Raw genomic sequence first — 25,918 nt, 5'->3', positions numbered from 1 at the left:
TTCAAGTATCCCGTATCAAGGTTCATGAGTGGGGAAAGACTGGAGTGGGAGAATGCCAGGGGGATTGGTGCTGCAGACGCCGTAGCGGTCTGTAGTGTTAAAAAGGAAGCTGAGCGTGAAGGTGAAACTGTTGATTTACTGGTCGATCTACTTTCCTAGCCTCACCTATGGCCATAAGCTGTGGCTAGTAACCAAAAGAATGAGATCACAGATTCAAGCAGCGGAAATGAGCTTCCTCCCAAAGGTGTCTGTAGCTTTTCCTCAGATGGGATAAAGAGGTTGGTCATTCATGAGGGCTTCTGAGTAGAGGTACCACTCCTCTGGAAAAGAGTGAGTTTAAATGGCGCATGACTTGGATGCTTCCTGGACCCCTCGAAGGTGGGGTGTTTCAGGCATGTTCAACCAGGAAAACACTCTGGGGCATATCCAGGACTGGAGAGGTAATGCATGTTGGCTGGCTTGTAAACGCCTTGTCCTACTGGTAGAGCTTGCAGTTGGAGTCTCATAGAAGAATAGATCTGAATGTATTTGTCTGTTTTATATACGATTCAGCTTTTATTACATCGTTTTATTACATCTTTTGTTCACTTTTATTTTGAAAGCACATTTCTTAATTAAACCAGGCTAACAAATCAAGACAAAGGCTATAAAGAGCAATAAATAAGTTATGTAGTCATTTATCAACATAGCAAACAGGTGATCCAGGTTGGGGAAAAAGACGTTTTAGTGAACTGAACTTTGAGGTCTTAAATAGTGAGTCATTTCTCAGGTTGGTTATCTGAACATAAAGGCTTAAACTCGATACATTTAACAAGGGATTTGGAGGAAAATAGCACTTTCATATTCTGTTCAGATTCATGTAAAATGCTGCTGAACTTCGGTCTTACGTCTGTGTTATTATTATTGTGAAGCTAAGTGAATCATAATGTCCTTTGGGCACACTTGCTATGATTTTCATGGCTATTGTGAGATGTTTAATAGTTGTAGACCTCCTGCATTTCGCACTGGATTCTCAGGCAGAACTGACAACTGAGTGTTGAATGCACTGGAGCCCGGAGACTGCAGAGTGATTTGGCCAGGGCATGATGTTACTGCAAGATGAGCTGTAGAGAGATGCTAGCATTTAATTACCAGTCGAGCTGTTCGGGTGTTTTTGTGGGCCGTGTGTCTTCAGGGCGTCAGCTTCAAGTTTGCAGGCTGACGGGGTGGCCTGAGAAGCACACATCTCCGTTTAATGATTGCGGCAAGTTGCGTGTTTGATTGGATTGCTTTGGGGCACACTCTTTGCACGGACAGCCTCCTTGTCAAGTGTGTTCTCGCTAGACTTAACTGCATATCTTGGTTTCTTCATCCACTGGGCCCTTTGATTGACACCAAAGGTGTTGCTTTGAGATTTTTAATACCTTTTTAAATCCCTTGAGGCTCTCCTGGTTTCTAACCGCTTACCCCTACATTCTCCTTCCACTTGGAAAAAGTTTTGAAAATCTTATAAGAAGCAAAAAACTTTGAATTTCAACAACTTTAAAGCCTCCATTTGGGGAACTTTCCAAATCTGCAGTGTCATCAGAACATGAAGAAAGCTGCCTCCCGGCCACACCCACTCTCCCCGTAGCATCGGTGCTCGCACACATGAATGCGTTATGAGTAGTAGTTGAAAGACATTGAGAAGTTGGACTTGAGAGGGAGTTCTTGCACTCTCACAGCTGGTTTCCAGAGGTAACATCTGCTTTGTAGCAGCATCTAGAACTGAGGTCCGCATTATGGTAAAACCACAAATCTCAGCGCTGCTGCTTAGTGGAAAACATCCTGTAGGCGAACCACTCCTGTCTCTAGAGCCTGTCGCGGTCGGCCTCAGTGAGACGCTCGCCTTCGTCGTGCCAAGATTACAGAGGGCTTTCCCAGTGATACACATCTGCAAGGGCTTTAATGTCTTGCTGTGCTGACTTTAAAGAGGCTATAGATTTACAGATACTGATTTATAGGCATATTCTGTTTCACATCTAGGACGGTCCAAAGCATGGCGAGAAACGAGTTTTTGTCTAATAGCCACTGTGGCTGCTGTCTTCCAGAATTCACAAGCTCCTTTCATTAGTTTAGCACTCAACTAGATTTTTGTATTAGTAAAGGGTGTCTAAATGATTGAGTGTTTTACTTGCCAAAGTGGCTGCTGGGTGAGACAAAGTTGGCAGGCTTAATCAAATTTTACGAACATTTGGGCAATGGCTGGTAGTAATTTCCCATTCTGTTTAGAAGTAAAGAGCATGAAAAGCACATAGAGTGGGAGTCCATTTGTGATTGTTTGTGTGCTAGGTGGTTTGTTTGTATTTCTTTATGGTTTGGTTATGTAGGCAGCATCTTCACTGTTTGTGTGTGTATGTGTGTAAATGGCCTGTTAGCCATCTGAAAGCAGTTTCCCCTCCCCAGATGATGAATCCCTCATATGTTTTTGATGTCGTCCATGAAAGCAGTTTGCGCATTTAGTCTTGCGACCGCACCGCGCCCCATTTCCACTGGCTCATTTATGCACATAATAAAATCCGCTGCACGATTGTATACCCAATTTGCCAGGTGGTTATTGCTTTCTAAATTGAATGAGCCACCCTAAGTGTGATGGTTTGAAGTTGTATGCAGCTTAAAGGCACCATGATAGTTCCACTGATTTTAGTAGAAACAGTAGAGGAGCAAAACAACAAAGGGGAGTTGACTTGTGAAAAGAAGCTGACTGCTGCAGCAGAATGAGCCGAAGAAGTGGCGTATCATTCCCATAGAGGGAGAAATTTGGAATACTTGTCTTGTTCTTTGCTTGCTGTGGCAGCAGATCTCCTCATTTTGGGACCAATCTTCAACCAAATTTCTTCCTTTGTCCTGTTCCTTTTGTGTGTTGGCGTATGCACATGTTGTGCAGAATATTATTATGTTTTTATCCCCCCCTCGCAATTCAGGTTTGATTCAGCGGACATCTGCACCAACACTCATGTCCAAGATTGTGGGCGAGTGACAAAAAAGATATTATACTTTTGTCCACGTTGTCCGTGGGGGGGTTCGAAGATGAAGTACATATGTCTGTATGTGTTTGTCGGGTCTATTCACAGCCCAAGAAGTACACAGCACTGCTTTAAAAAGAGTGCTCACTCCAAAATCAAATGAACATATTTCTCTTGTGGCATGAAATGCTGTTTATTCATCAGAATTGTTTTGGTGTGAGTTGCCCAGTTTTGAAGATATCGTCTGTCTGCCTTATATTACATATAATGGAACTAAATGACACCCACCTTGGGGTGCTTAAAAGACCAAAAATGCATTTGAAAAACTCAGCAGGAATGTCCACTTTCAGGAATAATGACTCAGTCACTCTAAGAAAAGAAAAAAAAAACCCACAAAAACTTCATTGAGCAATTTTATGTTGCTTTCTGAAGTCTGCTGAAGTAAGAGGCAAATAGATAACCCTTTCCTGCTCTTACTGAGCACTCAAAGCACTTCTGCATTTCTACGTGAATGATGGATGGATCATGTATGAACGGATGGAAAGGAATTCGGGATTCATTGTCTTGCCCAAGGACACTTTGCTGGGGATCAATCTGCCAAACTTACTATTAGTAGATGACAGCTGCCAAGCAGTGTAAACTTTTAGCCATTAATTTGGATCATTCATTTTTCTTTTGTGTCACAACTGTGGGCCTTCAGTCACAAACCGATGCATACTTTTTGCACTGTGATTACTTGAAATTGCTCAAACAAGGTTTGTGAGCGTTGACGAAGTCACTTATTTCTGAAGTGAGACATTCTTGCTAGGTTTTTCAAAGCTCTTCGAATAACAAAAGACAAGTGCTATGCTGCTCCACTATATTGAAGAGAAGGCAAGTCATTTGAAAGCCAAAATGTCTAAAAAGTGGCAACTCACGAAACAGTCTAAACACAGACCAGAAGGAAAAAAAGTTCTTTTTATTTTGGGGTGACCTGTCTCTTTTAAAGCTGCATTCTTCACAATGGCCAGTAGGGGGTGAGACCTCTGGTTGCTGCAAGTTCATGGGAAAAAGTGGACTCAGTAACTGCCTGACAATCACCAGTTGTTGGGAAAAATGTGCATCTTCTAATCGGTTGGTGGGTGGTTGCAGAGGTTGCTGGCTGTTGCTAAAATAGTCGCCTGTAGTTGGCAAAGTTTGCACCTTTCCAACTGGTTGCTGAACGGTAGTGCAATACAATCTCGAAATAGTGACATTTCACTTTCAGAATAAAGGTGGTCCGTTACTGGTGCGACCAGCGTGTTTCAAAAGATATGTTTTCTTTTGAAGGCGGACAATCTCTGTTTCTGGTTTGTGCCACATTTTTCATTTTCACTCCAGCTTGATCAGCAATTGCCGAATGTTGAAGACAAATCAGCATCTTCCATGGAAACTGCAAGCAACTGCACCAGTTGAAATCTGGAGGTTTCTGGTGCAAGACCAAATATCTCTTTAAAACAGTTTTACCTACAAACTTCCAGCAATCACTCGCCAACCAGTTGGGGAATGTACATTTTCCCTACCCACCAGTAGTTGGGGTTGGCTGTAGCTCAGGCGGTAGAGCACTGATCGGAAGGTTGGTGGTTCGATTCCTGGTCTGCATGCCAAATATCCTAGGGCAAGATACTACTAGGAGATACTTGGCTCTCCTATGCATCCATCGGAGTATGAGTGTGTGTGAATGTTAGTTGGAAAGCACTTTGAAAATGTGTTTGTGTGAATGGGTGAATGCACAAGTTGTGTAAAGCGCTTTGAGTGCTAAGAAAAGATCAGGGTTTAGTGTAAGCCATGTCCTCGTGTTTGACAGTTTGGTAGATTTCTTGCTTTTCATGTCCTGTTTCACAAAAGCAAAGAATTCTCAATTCGGATCCACAAACAAATTAGTCACCTTGGCTAAGACCATTTTATAAATGCTGTCCGTGTTCATGCCTAAGCATGTGAGGCAGGCCCAGCATGACAGAAATTCAAGGTTTCTTTGACCGTAGCTGGTTACATCTCGGAGTGGTGATGCAACCATCTCTGCCTCCCTCCTCCTCGTCCTTCTCATCCTGCTCTCTGACAAGGGGGAGGTGGATGTGCACTGGAACCCTGAGGTCATTTCACCATGAAAAAGCAATAAAAATGCACTCCTACTTTTAAAAAAGCAATTATAACTCATTGCGGAGTTCAATTAATTTTAAGTTTTCCATTAGCAAAGAACTCTGATATTGCCTCAGATTTGGTAGAAGTTTTTTACACCGCACTGGTGGAAGGACGTGCTTTTTCACACTAATGTTAAATAACATTTCACATGTTGTACAAAGTAAGGTTCACAAATTGCAGCACAGCTACATTGTTTGCACACACCTCTAAATAAAGTAAGTTTCTTATTTCCTGTTTTTCATTTCAGGGGCCGTGTATTTGGAAGGAGGCTTGGACGAGGCCCGGCAGCTCTTTGGGAGGCTGCTTTTCAACTCTGAGGTAACTGACTCTGATTTGGTGTCTGCCCTTTGCCACACTGTGGTTTGCTGCACAGGAAGCGTATTTGCAAGGGTATGCGCATCTCTCTTTGAGTCACAGAGCTGAGCGGCAGACAAGATTTTCTTATTTCGATCTGTGTAAGACGTCTCTTTTATTCTCTCAAACCCACACACAGCATGTTTTGGCAACATACCACACATTGCATATTATTGAGGCCTTGCCAGCACCAGAACCTGAGATCTCACAAAATCTCGCTTTATCCTGCTGTACTTTTGACTAGCTGCTTTTTGTGTGTACGCTGATATGCACAAAGATGAAACAATATAACTGAGGAAAAAATGAGATGTGGATTAATCCATAGCAGGAAAAACAGCTCATGTAGTTTGAAAAATTAACTTGAGGATGTTGAATATTGCAGATCGCCACTCCTGAGCAGGACACCTGCTATTGTTTGTAAGTGTGTACGTGTGGATGAGTTCAGCAGGCATGCATAATTAATAAATGAATCAGTATTTTGCATTTATCTTGGCTAGAGATGTTCTGAATCAATCAAATAACTTGCAGCTAGTCTAGTAAGTAGCAGCAGGCTTGCTTCTAATTGGCTATTGAGGTTGTTTGCTGAGAATCAGTCGGTGACTCCCACACACTGTATGACACAAAGAACTCTATCAAACAAGTCCTGTAGTCTTTGAGAAACCAGATCAGAGACTTCAGGGCTGAATCTTTTAAAACCTCACACCACAAAAGTTACCAGAGAAGATGATCATCAAGTGAATACATATCATAATTGTCTTAAGGGTTCGAGATCAATTATTCAGTGTTCTGTGCCAAACTCTACCTTTTTACTAAGTTTTTTTTTTTCACTTTAATTGATTGAACAGCTGGCCTTGATTCTTTTTTCTTCCCCCCTTCAGTTGGCCGAATTTTACAGTGAGTTTCTTCCACTGTAAGGCTGCCTATTGAGTATTTGTGTCTGCCTGCAAAGCTGAAAATGTCCTTGGTTCTGTTTTGCTGTCATCCTGCGGCCATGAAAATCAACAGGAGTTATCAAGCTTTTCATCTGTCTTCATGCAGAGGTTTTTATTTGTTAGAACAAGACATTCCCCTTTAAAAACATATTTTTGAGTCCGTGGATGTGGATAAAAAACCACTATAACGCAAGTATTCTTACATCCTTTTTATGAATAGCAGTCGAATGTTTGTTGGAACAGACTGAGGATAGGGTACATTAGATATAAAGGCTGATTTAAAAACACAAACATGTGTACAAAAGCCCCAATCGCATAGGCCTAGAGACCAGACACCAACCCCCTGGCAACCATCTGTCGATTAGGAAAAATGTGTAATCCCCAGCCAGATGGGAAATGTTGGAAGTTTCTAATCAGTCAGTAAAGAAATATAAACTTTACTGAAAACCTCCTGTGAAAACCTTGGCCCCAACACGTTGCTGCCGTCACATGTAGCTTGCGTGGAAGATGAAAACGTTGGCAAACACTTGCCAATTGCTTGCCGAGTGATAGTGTAAAGTGCATGTTCTGAAAGATGGTAGTTATGATGTTAAGTTGCTACTTTTATTTTGAAGGTGAGCATCGTCCATTTCTGGTTTGCATTGTACTTTTTCAAGTTTCATTGCTTCTTGGCAGTAATTGACGTAGGGTTGCAAACAATTTGGTTTCTCCCATGCCAACTACAAGTAAGCGGGGCAATCTGCTAGCGACCCAAGCATTCACACAAGGATTTCTGACTGAGGCCAAATGCAGATGTATAAATAGGGCTACAGAGAAAAACTGCTGGTCCATATATAGTGATGGCCTTGGACACTATGTTTGGTATTTGTTGTATCACACAGGGAGAGGAACATTGACTGTGCTTATGAAAGAATTATCAGTGTGATCATCCTTCTATTTGTGCAACAAAGGCAAACAAAGTGGACAGTGATTATAACGTGAGGTGCAGAATAGTTATAGCTTAAATTGTGCTCTATCTATATTCTCTATTTGATCTTGCTAATAAAGATAAGAACTACAAAGAACTGTATCAGAGGATCTAAGATTAATGGAGGAATAAGGACATTCAAGCTCAGAGAGGCTGAAAGGACTACACAGAAGCTAAACCATTCAACACTTCACTAATGAGCAAGATCTTAAAATCCATTCTAAACTCTAACAGGAGGCTATAACGGTGGCCAAATTGGGATGTGTGTTCTATATTCTTTGGTCTTTTTAAAAGTTTCCCTTCAGATGTTTGATTCTCCTGGAGATGAGCAAAAAGTGAGTTAGCGTGGTCAGTATAAGAATAATAAAGTTATAAGTCACTTTCTTCAAGTATAAAATGCACAAAGATGATTTTCCTACGCTACGTGCATAACCTTGAAAGTTCAGTGGGAATATAAAAAAATCTGTCATTTTCAGATAAACACTATGACCCTTAAATGATGTTCAGGTACAATGTAAATTGCACATTATCTTTCCGTGTGGTCTTACCAGCTGCTTGGACCTCATACATCTTTGTACTCATCTTTCTTTTTGATCGTTACACATCTCGGAAGTTTTGTGACTGGGTTTTAGTATGGTTGTTGACAAGATCAGCAAGCTAGGATTATTTTTGCTTTAGACTGGGTAATAAGCAAGGTTGGAGACATAAATGAAGCATTAAGATGAAGGAGGGTTCTCAAACAGTAATGAGTGGTATATGGTAATGTCAGTAGAACAGAACAGAAGAACTACCAACATGCAGCTAGCTTACCTAGCATGGGCTCTGTGGATAGTTTGTTGGTTCTTCTCGGACAGAGGAATCGGCTCTTCCACATTGGTGCCTGTACAGCACTGAACAGCTTTACACTGTCAGGTCTTTCTGCTGGTTATACATCATAATAAGCTCCATTACTGTCTGGAGAGCTGTACACAGTCAGTACAAGGAAGAAAGCACCATATTGTGGCTGTTTTTAGCAAGTGAACTTTACAACTTCTAAAAAGTTGTTACCAAGTTGAATTCTTATGTCATTGCACTGACAACACTAAACTCTCTCCAGTGTTATCATTTTGAGTATCCCGAGTATGCAAGGCTCTCCTAAATGTTGTTATCAGAGTCTGAATCCACCACCTTCAGGTCCAAACATGTGGTTGTCGGCCAGAAAAAGATGTGGCCTGTTTTATCTGGATTAGGGAGAGGTTATTACCCCAAGTGAAGGTGTTCCAGTATTTCAGGATCTTTGGTGCATCAGTAATGTAGGTGTTGTAGCAGACCATTGTGTGAAGAGTGTATAGGAATTTCTTTTACTTATGTATTAATCACATTCAGGACTCGCAAAATCGCTAGTCCGACGTCCCGGAGCTAGCGATATCTCCAGTCGGGCGACCAAAATCTATCTCAGCCCCGCCCGTCTGTAGGGTGGACATAGGCCATGCTAGCGATATATCTAATCTGGCCTGGTACCACGTCAGTATCCACCAGGAGATTTGGGAAACCCTCCTTAGATACATGTAAATGGGCATCTTCCTGCCAACTTTATACAGCTGCTTTAGACTCATCTGCAAGACATTTATTGCAATGGACTAGCTATTTATATATCCATTTGAAAAATGTAAAATCTACTTGTATCGACCAGTGTCTGCAGCTATCCACACGTAGGTCAACAAGTGAGTATAATTCTGGTGTTTGAAAGAGCAAAAATTAGCTTTAGAAATACAACTTCTTGCCACTAGAAGATAGAGTAGAGTACACACAACCCTACAATTTGTGCTATACTGACAGGTAAAAGTACCAGGCGTCTGTTGATAAACATATTCCCCATGGGGTTTAGTGTTGGATGTGATCATGGTTTGTGAAATGCTTTACATAATATTGGCGCTAGTAATATATTTGCAATTAAATGCGATCAATAAGTTCATCTCTACAGTAAGATGAAACCCATTTTTCTGCCATGCCAGTTGAAATGGTTACAACCTCTAATCTGCCAACTCACGGTTAGAGAAGAAAATAAAAACAAGATGCTTTTGGGTTCAAATACAACCGTTGCCACCACTTCTTTTAATGCTCTGTTTTCTTGGTTTCTATGGTGACATGTTCTCTCTTTATTTGGACAAAATACACAGTGCAGGCACAAAACATACTTCCTGTGGAAATACTATACTTAAAGGTTTATGGCGCAAAAAAAGCGTAGCAATTTGTATCCATGAAAAACAACAACATAAACATATTGATTAGTTTGCATGCAACTAAAATTCCCAGTAAAAGTTGAGGGAAGTTCGACTTTAGTTTGAAAGTTTTCAGACATGCAGACTGAGGATTGAAATAGTATGGCTTGACAACCCCCACTCCCATCCCCACCCCCTGCTGAATGAATCCTCCTGATGGCAGCTCTGTTATACAAAGCTGAGAGGAGACAGATGGACACAGACCAGAAAGCCAAACACCAGCCGGGTGGTATGATGGGTATGCGGGCGGGGAATTGGAGGGGCAGACCGGCGAGATGGACAGGCAGGAGAGTCTGCAGAACCACTCGAATCCTTCTGTATTTCTAGCTTAACACGTCAAAATGGGTCTTCACACATTATATTACTAAACTAAGGGATGCAGTGCAAAACGGAAGGACTCTACATTTTTTTTTTCTATCGCACCCTTTTTGCTGGTGTTGTATTCCATTCACACATGGGTGATCAGTCACATGCACTCCTTGTGTAACAAAAGGATGCTGCCTGGTGACTCTCTCTCGCTCCCTTTTATTTTCTCTCTTTCCTTTCCATTCTTTCCCCCCACTCACACCCCAGGATGTCATTACCCCCACAGATGTTTCCCCGCGCTCTTATGACAAGTCAAAACAAAAGCTCCACAACTCCGGAGGTAAAATTCAGAACCGACTACCTAAAACAAAGCATGCATGTAATTTCCACCTCAAGACCTAGTCAGACAAACAGTATCCTCAGTTTTTTTTCACCCTCTCTGTTATTCCCTAATTGGTATGGCATTCATGGCTGGAGCGCAACAGTTATTTCCGTCTCCTTGTTTTTCTCTCAACACGTCACCTTTGCTGGCTCTGGTTCCCAAACAGCGGAGCTCTTGCCGAGGATGGAATCTAGCTTCATTGCACACAGAAGCCCGGAGGAAACAATAGATGCTAATTTGCTAATGACATTACTGTGGAGGTTATTAAAGCATCAGCAGAGAGGCAGGAAGCATCTTCTTCAGGGGGAGCTGCTCGATTGCTCCCAACCTGGACTCAACAGCAGTGCAATATTGCTGGGAAAAGATGTTGATGCCATGTCCTGAGGGAAGTACCTCTTTTGAGGAGCAATCACCATAATGATCTCACTAGTTGCCCATCGGCTAATCTGTTGGATTTTATTAATACCACCACACAAGCATGCACACATACACTCAAAGGCCAAATTTAAGAAAAGGTTGCTGTGACAACAAAGTGAGCCACTGTGGCGCGGAGATAATAACTTTTGGTGATATGGCTTAGCCACCACCTTTCTTTTCTCATTTCTGGGTGCAGTGCCAAAAAGGGTTTTAGAGCAGCTTGATTTCAACACACTCAGGCAGAGAATGAAAACCATCTGAATTTTTCAACTCTTCACCACACTTTGATATCAATAGAGGAAAAATAACACAGAATCACGTTTATTTACTGTCTCTCCCCCCCACAAATGTTGCCTATTCTGACATTATCCCTAAACCTCTGAGATGGGCTCAGAATGCCCATCATCACTACCAACAGCCATGTTCAAAGTGTTCATTTAAACTCCTTTTAGACTGGATCTGGACTACTGCATTAACTGTTTAGCAATTACATTCCGAACATCAGTCATCAGTCTTGATTGTGTCAGCTGTGTCAACCTGATGGAAAGGCCAGGGGTCGGCAACCTGCGGCTCTTTAGTCCGTATAGTGGGCTCCGCGTGGTTTGGGAAAATAAATTAGAAGTATTTAGCTGAAGTGTATTTTATTTATGTTAGTTCTTTTTAAACTTGTAGTTCTAAATTGTTAGATTATTGTGATATTGAAATATAAAAATATAATTATATTTTATCATTTTTTTTCATCGCTCAAAATAAACGTCACACTCGCGGAAGCCGGTATACCCGCCAAAACTGCGTGCATTTACCGAGACTTTCAACCCCAGGTAGGCCAATTATGGACCTTCGGATCCACATTATCTCAGCAGCTATTCTCCACCATAAACTATGTTAAAAACAAACACCGCTCACGCCTCACAGATGACAGCTTACAGCCCTGTGTAAAGTTGAAAGTGACTTCGTACAGCCCCGAGTTGCAGACGCTGTGCACAGAGGTTCAGGAGCAGAAGTCCCATTGTAAACATACCACGGCAGACCCGACGATGTTTCCATGAACACGCTTTTCAGCATCCCTTTATTGACCACTTTTCACACACGGTTGCTGTATGCATACAGCCGGCTGTAGCTTTTCAGCTCACAGCCCGACACACACCAACAAAACAGCATAGATAGCACAGACGTTAAGGCGGTGAGGTTGCGGGTGCCGCTCAGGTGCGTCCGCCTCCCCTGCAGCGGCGCTGCAGACCACGCCCCGCCACACACATTAACCAGGTAAAATACATACTTAGGCAGAATATTGCAAATATCTACTTTTTTTATTTTTTAGCAGCATAGTGCTTTTTTCCAATTATCTTTTAAAAGTCAGGTCAAGGCTCCAAAAGCCCAAAGGCGATATAAGGGTGGCGGCTCACAACAGTATTTGTTTGCTACATGGATCATTTTACTTCAGCTGGGTGTCGTTCCTTTTGTTATATTTAAGAGTTCAAAATGTGTTAATTACATAAATAAAATGTAATTTTCTCTGTAGCACTTCATGGATTTCATAAGCAACACACTTTAGTTGTTCACACAAAGCATAAAGGTAAAAAACAATATATACAGTGTTATCTTCATTTTAGATGTCAAAAAGTATTTGCGGCTCCCAGGGTTTTCATTTGCGTGGAAACCGGGTCCAAATGGCTCTTTGGGTGTGAAAGGTTGCAGACCCCTGGTATAGTGACTCAAGTGACTACCGGTTGCATCCAAGTAATGCAGAATCTTTGAACCTTGAGCAGATGAGCCACAGCAGTAAAGGGCCTGGTGGTAGTGTAATGGTATGGTGTTTATTGTCTTGGCACACCTTAGATCCCTTAGTACAGTGGTCCCCAACCTTTTTGTTTTGTGCCACGAACCGGTTTATGTCCAACAATATTTTCACGGACCAGCCTGTAAGGTGTCGCGGATAAATACAACAAAATAAAATGAGTAGCGGTACCAAAAAAAAAAAAAAGATTTATTCATAACACACGGGAACAAACCCAGGGAAACCGAGTTAACGATAAAAAGGATTTTAAAAAATAGTGATAAAAACCCTGAAAACCATAAATTTCACACTCAATCATCGACTCTCGTGGCCCGGTACCAAACAACTCACGACTCCGTGGCCCGGGGATTGGGGACCACTGCCTTAGTACCATCTGAATGTAATTTAAACAACCACAGCCTTCCTTGGTATTGCTGCTGAGTATAACCATCCCTTTATAACCCGAGTGTACCCATCTTCTGTTGGATGACTCACCACGTCACAAAGCTCCAATCATTCCAAGCTGGTTTCTTGAACAATGGAACGGGATGTCATTATGGATTTACAGCTGATACATTTTTTTTATGCTGCCATGCTAATGAAGCTAAATCTCTGAGGAATGTTTCTACGACCTTGCTGAATCTGTGCCATCATGAACTAGGGCAGTTCTGAATGCAAAAGAGGTCCAGTCTGGTACTAACTAATGAAACTTTTCTTTAGATATTTATAACTAGCTGCTTCAACAAACTATTTTTAAGGAACAAAAATCACCAAAATTATCTCACTAGTGGCCCATCAGCTAATCTGTTGGGTTTTTAGTAACACCACCACAGAAGCCACCACACACTCAAAAGCCAAATTTGAGAAAAGGTTGCTGTGACAACAAAGACAGCCGCTGTGGCGCAGAGATTAATAACTTGTGGTGACATGGCATTGCCACAGTCTTCTTACTTTACTCATTTCTGGGTGCAGTGCCAAAAAGGGTTTTAGGGAAGCTCAACTTCAACACACTCAAGCAGTGATGGAAAACAGTTTGAGTTTTTCAAGCCTTTCCCCCGCTTTGTTGGCATGTATTCCAAAATGAGAGTTTTTGCAAAAAGTAAATTAGGTTTATTAGTGGATTTTTAAATGTGACTCATTCTGAGTGGTTTTTTTCCCCTGTGGGTGCTTTTCTATCTCTTTGTGTACCAGTAGAGTGTGCTGGGTTTATATGATCATACAGGTGACCAACTCGCTCCATGTTAAGGCCACCTCAGTGTCTTACAGCAACAGTTCCTTTGTACCTATAATTTAAATTCAAGCTATTTTGTTGTTTGTTTCTTTGTAAAAGAAGAAACACAAAGGTTATATGAACCACAAGCGTGCGCTTCATTTATCTTTTCACTCTGGCTCTCTTTACCTGTTTGACACCCTAGTGTCCCTCTCCATTCGTTGTGCAATTTGAACCGTTTGTCCAGTTAAGCATAATATTGCCAGTGTTTGAATGAGAATGTGTATGCTTCTACTGTGTCCTTGCTTTGCTAATAGCCTGGAGAATGAATGCGTTCACTCATTCACGGGCCATTTTCTATTCACATACACTGTTCTGCCTACACTCAGAGGAACTGTAAAAGGTGTGCTCTTAACCTCAAATATAAATTGCGTGGTACACTTCACCAAAAGAATCGACGTTAGTTCACATATTTAGAAGATCACCTTGACCACTCACTGACAGAAGCCTTTGTTCTGGACTTTGGGCTGCTTTTATATCAGTATTGATCAACGGCGCTATCTCTTATTGATCTCTCCGCTGCACTACTACTTTTGATGGATTGATTGGCAGCCTGTAGCTAGAGACCAATTTGTCAGCGAGCACTGGACCTTGTCAGAGAAGAGCACCATTATGTCCCAATCATGGACAGCCAACAATCCCAGGGGTTGTGTGTGCTTGAGTGTGTGTGGGTAAAGGGGGATGTGACGCTGAGTCTTCACGGTTGGCTTGTGAGGCCGGAGTATGTGCAAGAATGAGGTTGTGCCTCGACTCCCCTGTGGGTTAAAGCATTGGTTCCCAATTTCATTTGACATACCCCCAAATCCCTGAGAGATGGTTTCAAAAGCTGCTTCATCAGACCGCCTCTCATGGCATTCAGTTGAACTCATTTTAGACAGGATCTGACCTACTCTCAGCTTGCCGTTTACTCTATAGCAATTACATTCGGCATACCATTTATCAGTTATGCTACAGTCACATTGGGGAAAATAGTGGTTGGAGACCGTGGCGTGGCCAAAATTACTTCAACTATGTGCAATGAAGTTGCAGTTTCATAGCCCAGGAAATCGTTGCTTCTAAGGCAGGGACCGGGTTTGCAACTGCTAATCAGTTGCTCCCTTCAAATTGATTTTGGGGTCAAGCTGGTTAGTGATATATTGTTTGTTTGCTGTCTGTTTCTGTCTACATATACAGAAATTCACATCAAAGAGAAATGTAAGTACTTACATTCAAAGTCCGACCAGAAATGCAAAAATTTCACAATTTTTAAATCAAAATGACAAAATGACTTGCTTTTATAAGAGATTTTAACCACAATGCAATTGCCATCAGTCAGACCACGAATCTTTGGAGACAAGTTGCCTCCTGCTGGGAGACCTCTTGTGGTAAATAACCTGCTACTAGCTAAAACATAATCACCGTATGATGGAGCTTGCCTGTTTGCTTAGTTGAATCCAGGTGGTGATGCAGAGGCGGGTTACCGTGGTTGGGGAAAACTGGGTTAAAGCTGAGTCCAACAAAAGGAAGATCAGAGGCATTTTTTCCAAATTGCCCTTTATTTTGCTTCTATTTTCAAATGTCATTACAGGTGGGTCAGTGACATTCGAATAAACATGTTTGCATGTGTTTTCCCCCTTCTGGTTGTAGCAGCAGTTATATCCTCCAAATGGTTGTGATTCAGCTGCTGTACATGATGATTTGTGCCCCTAGTAATTATACCTTCCTTACACTGGGAGAGAGAGTGTGTTTGTGTGTAGGGGGGGGAAAATGTTGTTGTTATTCTTAAATCCCCACTCGATGCTGGCTTAATCATTGTCTGACTTGTCTTTGGAATGGCTGTAATTGAAACATTAGCTGTTCGGGTCTATATACAGCATGTGGGCGGATCGCGAGCGCCTTGTGGATGGATTTTAATCATAAGCCTCGATCTTAAGCCGAACCGACTCGTGTACTTCACTTCTCCCTTTGTTTTTATGTATGTATTTATTTATTTCAAGTGTCATGTTCTCCCTTCTCATTTCCCCTATGCCGCTTTAAATGCGTCGGCCTAGGTGAATCACTTTTATGTGTTTTAAAGCAAATTGTGCACCTGCAAAAGAAGTGTGAAAGCAATCAATCCATTAGCCGGCGCTATCGACGTTCTTTTAACAACCGACGACGCGTGCATCCGGAAGCAAGCTCAGTGTCGACTTGATAGGCGCTGTGTACTTAGTGCTCCTCCACCCAGCTCGCAGGCTAAGAAAAAAAGGACAAGCAACCAAAAGGAAGCATTTACTCAAACGTATTGACCACTTTTCATGAATTTTTCATCGGCTGCTCAAGGCGATGGGTTGCCAGCTGGGTGCGTTGAGAAGATGAGGCGCCCATTCGATGCTGCTGACCACACACAACCCCACCCCCCCATCCCCCGTGGGTCATCACCGCATTTTAAAGGTTTATCTCCTTGAACCTTTTAAACACCTGAGTGATACTGTACTTTAGAGGCCCTCTCCACATCTCTATCACCACTATGACTCACCCAACATTAGACTCTAGGCCTAAAACTGCCTCTGGCTGGCGTTGTCCTTGGCAACAACTTGAGAGCCACGACTTATTCTCTCTCTCTCTCTTTGTACTGTGTATATTTCAGCCTTGGTCTCTCTACTATTCGATCTTGTGTGGTTACCTCAGAGTAGGGTTGAGGAAACATGTTGATCTTGCACATATTTCTCTCCACAGGCAGGGCGGGCAAAAGTCCAGCGCTGCTAGTGTGCGTCTCCAGAGGAAACGCTCCTCTAAAAGCTAAATCCCACCAATACTCCACCCGCAAACACCCCTCACCTTCTGCTCAAATCCACATCACAACCAACCTTTTTACAAGCACCACCTTACTTGACTGTGCAAGGTCGATATGCAGACTTCTGGGCCTGAAAATTATCTATTTTCTTTCACCATCGCTCACTGATGGCACCTGAAAGCACTTGGACAAGGAGTTTCCTACATAGAGCCTTGTGTGGTGCGCTACTAGAGTCACCGCCTTATCAACGCATCATCGTCGAGCGTTACATTTAATTTTAATGTTGAGAAACTACAACACAATCTTTGGATGTCAGCGGAGTGAGCTGTCAAGGCTAAAAGAGAAAGTCAAATGGTACATTTTCACAGGACCTGTCATTTCTATGCTTAGTACACATTATCTTGTCATCTCAAAATATGCACAAAAGTTGAGACGTAAGCTGCTCAATGCATTATTTTTAAGCTTTACTTGCTTATTATTTTACAGTTAAGTTTAAAATTAAACTTTCGTAGTCTGCTATGGTGTGTTATTGAGATAAAACTACCCACCAGTGTTTAGGTAATTAAACTCGTCTCCTGTTGCATTATTAAAGTGACATACATAATTAATAATCGGTGACAAAGACGCATCAATAATTACGTTCCAGTAACGCATATGAATATCTTTTTAGTGCCATTAGCCTCTGTGACAACACCCATTGGTTTTGGGCTCCACATTTTGAAGCTTCAGTGTTAGCATTTGGTGATTTTTAATTGTTTTAGAGTCAGATGTTGCTTTATATGGATGAAAGACTAAAGTGCTAATTTATCAGTGGACATTAGCTGCCTTTCATAAATTGCAAGGGTGGATCACACAGTCACACATATAGGCTAATTACTAATTAAGTAGAACAGCGTGGGACCGCTGACCCCCGGGCCACGGACCGTTTGGTACCAGCCGGGCCGTGAGAGTTGAGGCTCAGGTGTGAAATCTTGAGGTTTTCATGGTTTTTATCGTTAACTCTGTTTCCCTGGGTCTTTTCCCCTTGTTATAGTTGTGTGTCTTATTTTGAAAGAAATGTTTCCACGTTACCATAGCGACCAGAGAGCGTTAAGTGGCAGAGAGGAGGATGTTACTCTCAATGTTGTTGGTGCATTTCCGGAGGACGCTGCTAATAAAGTTACAGAATTACACAGTGAATTCACATTTATTATTATTATATTTACCAAATACCACAGTTTTTGTCTTGCTCCTATCACTTTATTTTGTTGTATTTATCCGCGACACCTTGAAGGCCGGTCCATGAAAATATTGTCTGACATTAAACCGGTCCGTGGCGCAAAAAAAGTTTGAGTCCGCTGAAGGAGAACACTAATAAAGCTCTAGAATTTCACCAAAACTGAAGCAAGAACTTCTAGGTTGATCTGCACCAGATAGAAGGCGATAATATTACTCACGTAGTCCATTAAAACACTCCAAAAGGCTCCAACAACGCACACAAAACACACACAGTGAAGCACTCCAGTTTAATGACTAAAAATGAGTAATAAAAATAATTATCCCCAGAGCTCTTACAAGGTGGGTTATTGAACCTTTAAACTGTATTTTGTAGCAGGTTGTAAATGTGTCTTTTTAATGTGTGTGTTGACTCACATTTGGAGAGAGCCTCTAGTGGCCACTAGAGGAACAATCTGTTTTTGCCACTTTGCGTTGACTTCATTGGAGGTTACTCTTAATAATGCTAATAGCGCTAATAGTTCCTACGTGTGAACTGATTTGTCAGCGTCACGTTTCAGAGGGAGTCTCTTCCTCGTTAGGCACACTCGCTGCTTTGGAAATCAAGTGGCTTTTATAGACAACTCACTCTCTGACTCATTTTCTGTACATCTGTCCAAATCAGGTGGTTTACAACACTCTGTTTCTCTTAACAGAGTCCACACATACACGTGTGCACATAGGCTTAAAAATATTCAAGTTCAAGTGCTACAGAAAATGCATGGTAAAATGCAACAAAAGAAGTAGTTGCAGAAAAATCGTTTGAAGGTTGGGTTCCTATTCACAGTGAAGGAAAGCGGTGTGAGAGGTAGTATATTGTGCCCGGGAAGCTTTTGTAATGTTCAAAACCAACCAATCTGAAGCCGAAATAACCCTTCATCTATAAAGAATGCGCTATTTTTGAATATTCATTTTGGGTTCTTTTGCTACTTTTAATGATTCGCTGTGTTTATTTGTAGTGTTAATGAATTATATTCATTAACAGGATGACCCTCATGCCAAGGGGAAATGCGCTAATTTCTTCCCCCTGACTCTTCATCTCTGTTCCCTTCTCTGTTTGTCTTCACAGGATCTGCGGGAGGTCTGGCTCAACTACCCACCACACCCCCTGCAGGTTAGGAGAGATATGTTTTATTATTGATGTTTATTTTGTCTGGGTACCTCTCATTAAAACTCACCTCACCCCCAAGACACAAAAGCCTTCGCGAATCTTTGAAGTTTTCTCGTCTAAATGTGCGTGTTATTTTTCTTCTTCTTCTCGTGTGTGTCGGTAACAGAGGTGGGCAAGCTGTTGGGTATTTTGCCTGAGGCTGACTGAGCTCTTTATGGCTGTCACAAGGCTCCCGGTAGCCTTCCACTAGTTTCTATTGTTCTGTTCCCTTGTCTCGATGCTCTCCATTTTGGTTGAGACCCTAATCCGCTTTTTCACTTACTCAGTCTCTCTTGCCTTTTCTCTTTGCCACATCATCCCCCCCGTTTCCCCCCCTCCTCATCCTTTCTCCATCATCCGTCTCTTCAGTCTCTCTCCGTTCTGCTGCTCTTTGCTTTGCATGATCTGCCCAGAAACATTAAACATGTCAACAGTGTTTGTTTGAAATTAGGATTTGGAAGAAGAGATCAAAGATGCCATAACAGGATTACAGTCCCGAATCACATGGGGCCTCCAGGGACCGTCAGGCATCCTTCTCTCTGATGTGTTTGCGAGGAGAAAGTGTTTCTTTGTGTGTATGCCGAGTCGTCTTTAAGCGCTTTATTCTCTTCATCTTGCTGCGTATGTACATTTTTACACATCCTGCTTTTGCCCCCCCAAAAAATAACATTGTGCTTTTTTGTTTACCTACAACATATGTTTGGGTTTTTTTTTTATATATCTTAGCCTCCTCAACCCTGTATTTGTTATCCCAAAGATCCACAGAGAGCCTGGATGTTTTTTGTTGATCTTGTTCAGTGCTCAGACTAAACCCACTGTGTACCCAGCAGCCTGTTTTCCTGGTGAGCTGCACAGGCGGTGGCAGCAGTTAATGTGGGCAGGGTGGAGCTCTTGGGTCAGTCCTGCTATGGCTCTGTGGTTCGGTTGGTTCCTCCACAGTGTGCTTGAGTAGTCTCATTACCACACACTGTGCATTGCAGAGGTTTCCTCTGGGTGGTCCTCTGCCAGTGGGATAAGACCTGACTAAATTGTGTCAGCCTCTCGGTAGCTTGAAAGCACCCTGAACCGTGATGTGATCTAAGCTGTATTTACCCTTTAATTGTTTATGTATTTAAGCATATAATCTTGGAATTGGAAGATTAGGCCTCATTCTCAAATATGTGCAGAAAGTTCTCACCCTGAGGAAAAGTTTATATCACCGCGTGCATTTAAAGCTACAATCGCCCATGCCGAGAGACCTGTTGACAACCCCCATCAAAGAGTGCTCCCCAGGGACAAATGTTGACGAGCGGTTGTTGCAGGTTGCTGGCAGGAACTGTGAAGCAGCCGCTCAAGCTCCAGTTACGCAGTTCAATACAAACAACATGTGACCGCAGCAATCTCACCTAGACATGGCCAGGAACCTCCAGCCAAGCTGTTGGGAAATACTCATTGTTCCCTAGCGATTGGAGGTTGCCGATTGGTCTGTAGACCTTGAAGTGGATCATGGAGAAACGAGGGATATTCTAAGAGAAAGGTATGCACTCCTAAAGGCAGAAAGTAGGAGAATTTCCATCAGAAGAAACTGGAAAAGAAGTGTCAGAATCAGAAGCCGAAGAAAAGGCACATCTTTGCAAGAGTGACCTGTGCTGACATAGATAGCATTAACCTATCTGGAGAACGCTCCTGCTGTGAGGCCTCATTTCCAAAGCATTTTCTTTGGAAAAACATTGATTTAAATAAATAAATGCTTGGGCTGCGATAATGGAGTTGATAAATGTTTTTTACCCTGAGACATGGACTATGGCTCGAGTGAAAGAAGAAGGGGAGAAAACAAGCTAATTTTGAGCCTAACAGAAGACCAATATTTGAAAGCAGGCCATGAGAAAAGGAAGGAAGCATGGATGAGAAATTCACGGCCATTGCTTAAAAAATGCTGCCAAGAAATACGAGTTTAATTACTTTTATTTGGATTTTTTAAATATATTTTTTGGGTCTTTAAATAAAGGTTTAATTAAACCTTTATTTAACCAGGACGTCCCTTGAGATTTAAATCTATTTTGGTGTCGTAGGCCAGTCCAGGCGTGTTGGTGCCACCTCTGAGGTGACAGCCCCACTAGGGGTTAAATTAACTTCTCATCAGCACTGATGAAGCCTCTTGGATGAAAGTTAAAATGTCTTCAAGAACCTAAAAGAAGTCCTGTCGCCTTTGACCGAAGCACACGACCGTCATGACCTGAGTGACTGAGTATCTACACAGACATGTTCGTGCTCTCTGCTTCTAACTGAGCCTCTATTGCCTAAATCTGCTGTTGAAAGGTAACAAGGTGTGCCAGCCTCCCCCCCGACCAAGAGAGGGATGACAGGGCAGAGATGAGAGAAGCTACCTTAATGAGGTTTGAGGCGACGGTGATGGCAGCTGGAGGTGGTGTGTGTAATTGTGCGTACACAGATCTTTGTCATAGACGCATACACTACCCTGCAGCAGCCTCACCCTACAGAATACTGCGGATCACTCTGCGCTCCTTCCTTTTTCCTTGATTCACACCAGCACATCATCACCTCCAGCTCTCCAGAATAATTTACCAGAACATCATTTACACTGAGTTTGGATTGCCAAATTCCTCCTTTAGTTTATTGAGGAGATACATGAGAGTCTGGATTTTTTTTATTTTATTTTATTTATTTTTTTTGGCCTCAGAAGACCTGGGCTCTGATTCTGCTTTCTGTCTGGACTGAGCTGAAAGTGATGCTTTGAAGCCATTTCAAACATGTTTTTTTTCCCCCATCTTTTTTCAAAACTGCTGTTGATTCTTCTTTTTTTCTGTCTCCTCTTCACTTCGTTTGAAGCCTTGCTGCTGGCCATTTCCCCTGAAGGATAAGCTCGCGTCTATGAGTGCTGAACTCGTCAGATGTCGTTAGTTGCGATGCATGACATTTACACGCCTTTCGTTAATTAACAGAACGAGCAAAAAAGGCAGGAGTGAAATGTTTCTTAGGACACACTGGAAGATGGAACCATGACATTACCGGCAGCACTCCAATTAAAATACTGAGTTTAAAAATACATCTCTGCTCTGTGCAGCGGCTCGACATGGGAGACTTTGAGAGCGCTGTTTACTTGTCATTCCATCACGAAAACGCAGACAAAAGAAAGTGCTGGAAAATGAAGAAAGTGGCTATCTTGCCTCTGAGAGCCTTGCGTGTATTCTTTATTCTTATTTTCAGGGTACTTCGTAGTGTAAAATAGAGCAAACTAACAAGGTCAAGTGAATGTGCATGCGTTCCCTTTGAGTGTCCACGTCTCAATGTTTCTGTTTTCTGTGGAAAAGATGTCTTGGTCAAGCTAACAGTTGCACCACGCAGAGACCAATTAGTTCATTCTAGCAGCCTAATTAATGCACCCATAAGGATATCTGTTGATTTAACAAACATGCGTGTACACATTTTCTTTGCATATCATTTCTTCCTCTTCTTTCTTCATATGTTCTTTGTAATGAGCACAGACGAGAGGAAATGCTGTAGCTAAAGAGAGCCGTGGACCCATCTACCTCTGAACTCACCAAGCCCTGGAGCTAATGTTAAAAGCATAATCTATAGCGATTTACACAACTGAAAACCGCTCTTTCAAGTCTCATCACAGTCACAAGTAGGCTCACATAACAAGCCAGCGCATTTACAGTACCACTGAGTCACCAGAGATATTAATTGACTGTGGGAATCATCAGATTTACAGAGAGTGGTGGGGAAAGGGAGCTGTTTGACTTAAAACTTAATGACTAAGAGATTCCATCTGCTCCAGATCATCTGAGTTTGTTTTGAGTCGGAGGAAAAACACACACTCTAAACAGGCCCTAAAGCAGCGCATACTGCAGAGGTTCATCTCATTTACTGAATTTATCTGACACTCTTATGCAGAACGACTTCATTGAGCAAGTTTCTCTTTGGTGTGTTATTCAAGCATCCTTGAAGTGGTCTTGCTGGCTGTTACTAGATACATATTCAGGGCTGTGAGATATCCCAAAGCAAAGAGCACATTTTTAAAATGAATTACAAAACGTATATGCAAGGGCAAAAGAGTAGATTTAACAGCGAAAAGCGATTAGGCGCATCAAACGCGAGCACATTATTCATAACTACGTATCAAATTTTATTCAGAAAATTTCATATTTATTTCTTTACGTATTTATGCCCAGAAGTTGGGAAATTCCTGCAGTACATTAGCCAAAACGTTAAAAATAACCCAAAATGAATTGAGTTAAATAAAGAACAGCTCAATAAAATGAATACAGTGCGTCAAAATTATGATTTAAATGGAGTAAATGAAGTATCAAAAATTAAAACAGGTCAACAGTGGTAATAAAATACCTTGTAAAAAAAGATAAATATAATACATAAGTAACTGAAAAGGTAAGAAAGTGCTGGATAAAAATAAGCAAAAATATAAATAAAGTACAACAAAACACAAAACATTACTCAAAAAATGTAATAACACTAAAAATACTGAACATTATTTCTACTTAAAAACAAGTTGAATACAAAACTGCCAATAGAGCTTTACCGCTTGTTTTTTCTGTCAAATACACTCACTGGCCACTTTGTTAGGGACACCTTCCTAATATCAGGTTTTTTGCCTGATATTAGATTTAACCAGAGTCATTTCCATCCATGATGTCATACGCCTGCTCCACCACATCCCACAGGTGGGGCACTCCTGGATTAAGCTCCGGTGACTGTGGAGGGCATTTGAATACATCGTTGTGTTCAAGAAACCAGTTTGAGATGATTTCAGCTTCGTGATCTTATGAAGCAGGGTGCACTGCGGGCAAAACCCCAACCCTACCCTCTCGACGACGATAATCATATCAGACCACGTTAGCGGCGTTAGAAGACAGGAGTTGAACCTGGTTGGCTGCTGAGTGTATATCCTGTTACAGTGGTGGACGTTCACATTAAACACAGTCACCCTAACTCTGAGTGATGTCAGTGCGAGAGAATTTCCCGTTTGCTAGAGCAACAGTGAGGTGCAGCACTGACAGAGTTTAGGTCAGGGGTGTGTGCAGGGGATTCAGGTTCTTCCTCTTCAATCAAAACACTGAAAGAAAAACAACAAAAACACACAGACTGGTTTTGTGTTTGAGGATATGTTATTATGTAGAAGCAAAGGAGGGTCTTTCCCAAACTGTTAGCACCCTGGAAGCAGTCTGTAATTTAGCATAATCACCGTGCGCTCTAGCACTAAGCTCTCTCTTTACCTGGTCTAAGGACTCGCCAAAAAGTAAACACTGAAAAATTGCTACTCACTAAATGTTGGCTCTGGCTAGTCTCAGATCTATAAAAGATGAGTAGGAGTGTGTCGGGTACAAATATTGAAAAGTGATCTGGCACACGTACGTAGCCTTGGAAGGGTCAAAACAGACCAAGTGCTGGAACTCACTGATAAATAGACGTCTTGTTTATTGTTGCCACAGCCATCATCCTAAACAGGAACAACAGATTTCAGCGAGTGCTGGCATTCTGTCTGTTTTTGTTATATCTATAATGACCAGAGCTCTTTCAGGGCCCCATATCTCGTCAGCAAACCTCCTTTGTTGCGATCTTTGTCCTTTTCCAGGTACAGGAGCCGCAGACAGACAGGCAGCTGATTGAGACGTCGCCGGTCCTCCAAAAACTGACCCAATTCGAGGAGTCTATCGGAGTTTTGTTCACACATGTGCGCCTGCTGGCCAGAGCCTTCACCTTAAGGACCGTGGGCTTTAACCACCTCACCCTGTAAGTACCTCCGCTGTTTGTTTGTGGATAATAGAGTTACGGCCAATTAAAATGCAAAGTGTGGCGCTAGCAGGCCAGATGCAATTTGCAGGGATGCTGCAGAAATAGCCAGACTTTTATCTGCCGCTCCCTTCAGAGGTGATGAGGCATGATGCATTATAATGTATAATATAATCTGAAATGCTGGGAGTTTTATATGTTGAGCATTTTAAATTGTTGTATCTGTTGTGAATGCGGCAGCCGCCTCCTCCCACATCATCATTATGTTTACCCCCTGCAGCTTATACATGTTCTCGCCGTCGGTAAAGCTGCTTCTGTAACAAATGATGTCTTGAATGTCATGTTCAAAGTACCTTAGTGAAAGATGGCTCTTTTTTTTGGTTTGTTTGTTGGCACAAAGCCTAATCCGAGGGTTTCACAGCCAAGAGTGAGGCCCAGGGGACTGTGAAGTCCTCGTGTTTGTAGTCTGTGGTACCTGTGAGGCCATAACCCTGCTGTCACATGGGAAAAAGGAGATTTGATTCATGTCTTATTTCACTGTCCACCCTGTGAACTCCTGGATTCTCATTTAAAGCTTTTTGCTTGTCCGTATTTACTTTGTCATATATATTTATATATGTATAACACTGTTACACAAAAGACCCTTTTTCAGAAAGTAATATGTTTACTCCACACAATTGAGGGCTGAATCTGAGAAACTAAGGGACACCTTGTCCTTTGCTCCTTCTCCAGCTGGGCAAATAGATTCTAATTTCAATTTCGCTTCCAGTATAAATGAAAACAAAATAACCTGGAAAAAGTTGTTTTTTTTTTCCCTTGGGTTTCCTGTACAGCGATGCGTTTTTCCTCAGACTCTGGATTTCCTGATTCTGTGAAAACACTGAAAAAATTGACCGAAGCTGTTTGTGTCTCTGGATCGCTCAGCGTCTCTCAGGCTTTCAGTAACACGTGACAGCGTTACTCAGCCTGGGTTTTATGTCGCTTAAACCGAGGCTGCTGTTGCCGCCCGTTTGCATTAAACCGACATCTCGTGATGGAGGCAGGCCGGTTGGGACTTGAGGTTGCTTTTATGAGACTTTATATGAGGCTTTAAAGTCAAACACACTCCCTGATTAAACCCTAACTTTCCACGCTCCACCACCTCTACCTTTTTTATTTCATTTAATTAGATTTTTTTAACTGAAGTATTCAGTTGGGG

The 25,918-nt window shown here is 42.1% G+C and overlaps 1 protein-coding gene across 4 annotated transcripts in view; it reads left to right on the top strand.

Annotated features, from left to right (window-relative positions):
- Positions 1-25,918, top strand: part of drosha (drosha ribonuclease III) — a 139,231-nt gene that overhangs the window by 74,770 nt on the left and 38,543 nt on the right. For all 4 annotated transcript variants that reach the window (XM_026180200.1, XM_026180202.1, XM_026180199.1 and 1 more), the window contains 3 exons: positions 5,392-5,462; positions 18,889-18,933; positions 24,563-24,720. In XM_026180200.1, the coding sequence (XP_026035985.1) occupies positions 5,392-5,462; positions 18,889-18,933; positions 24,563-24,720 (274 nt within the window). The remainder of the gene's footprint in view (positions 1-5,391; positions 5,463-18,888; positions 18,934-24,562; positions 24,721-25,918) is intronic.

The sequence above is a fragment of the Astatotilapia calliptera genome, chromosome 9, assembly GCF_900246225.1.
Source record: "Astatotilapia calliptera chromosome 9, fAstCal1.2, whole genome shotgun sequence".
In the NCBI taxonomy this organism is placed as follows: Eukaryota; Metazoa; Chordata; class Actinopteri; order Cichliformes; family Cichlidae; genus Astatotilapia; species Astatotilapia calliptera.
Note: the sequence above shows the minus strand (reverse complement) of the source record. Positions and strands in the feature narration are given on the sequence as shown.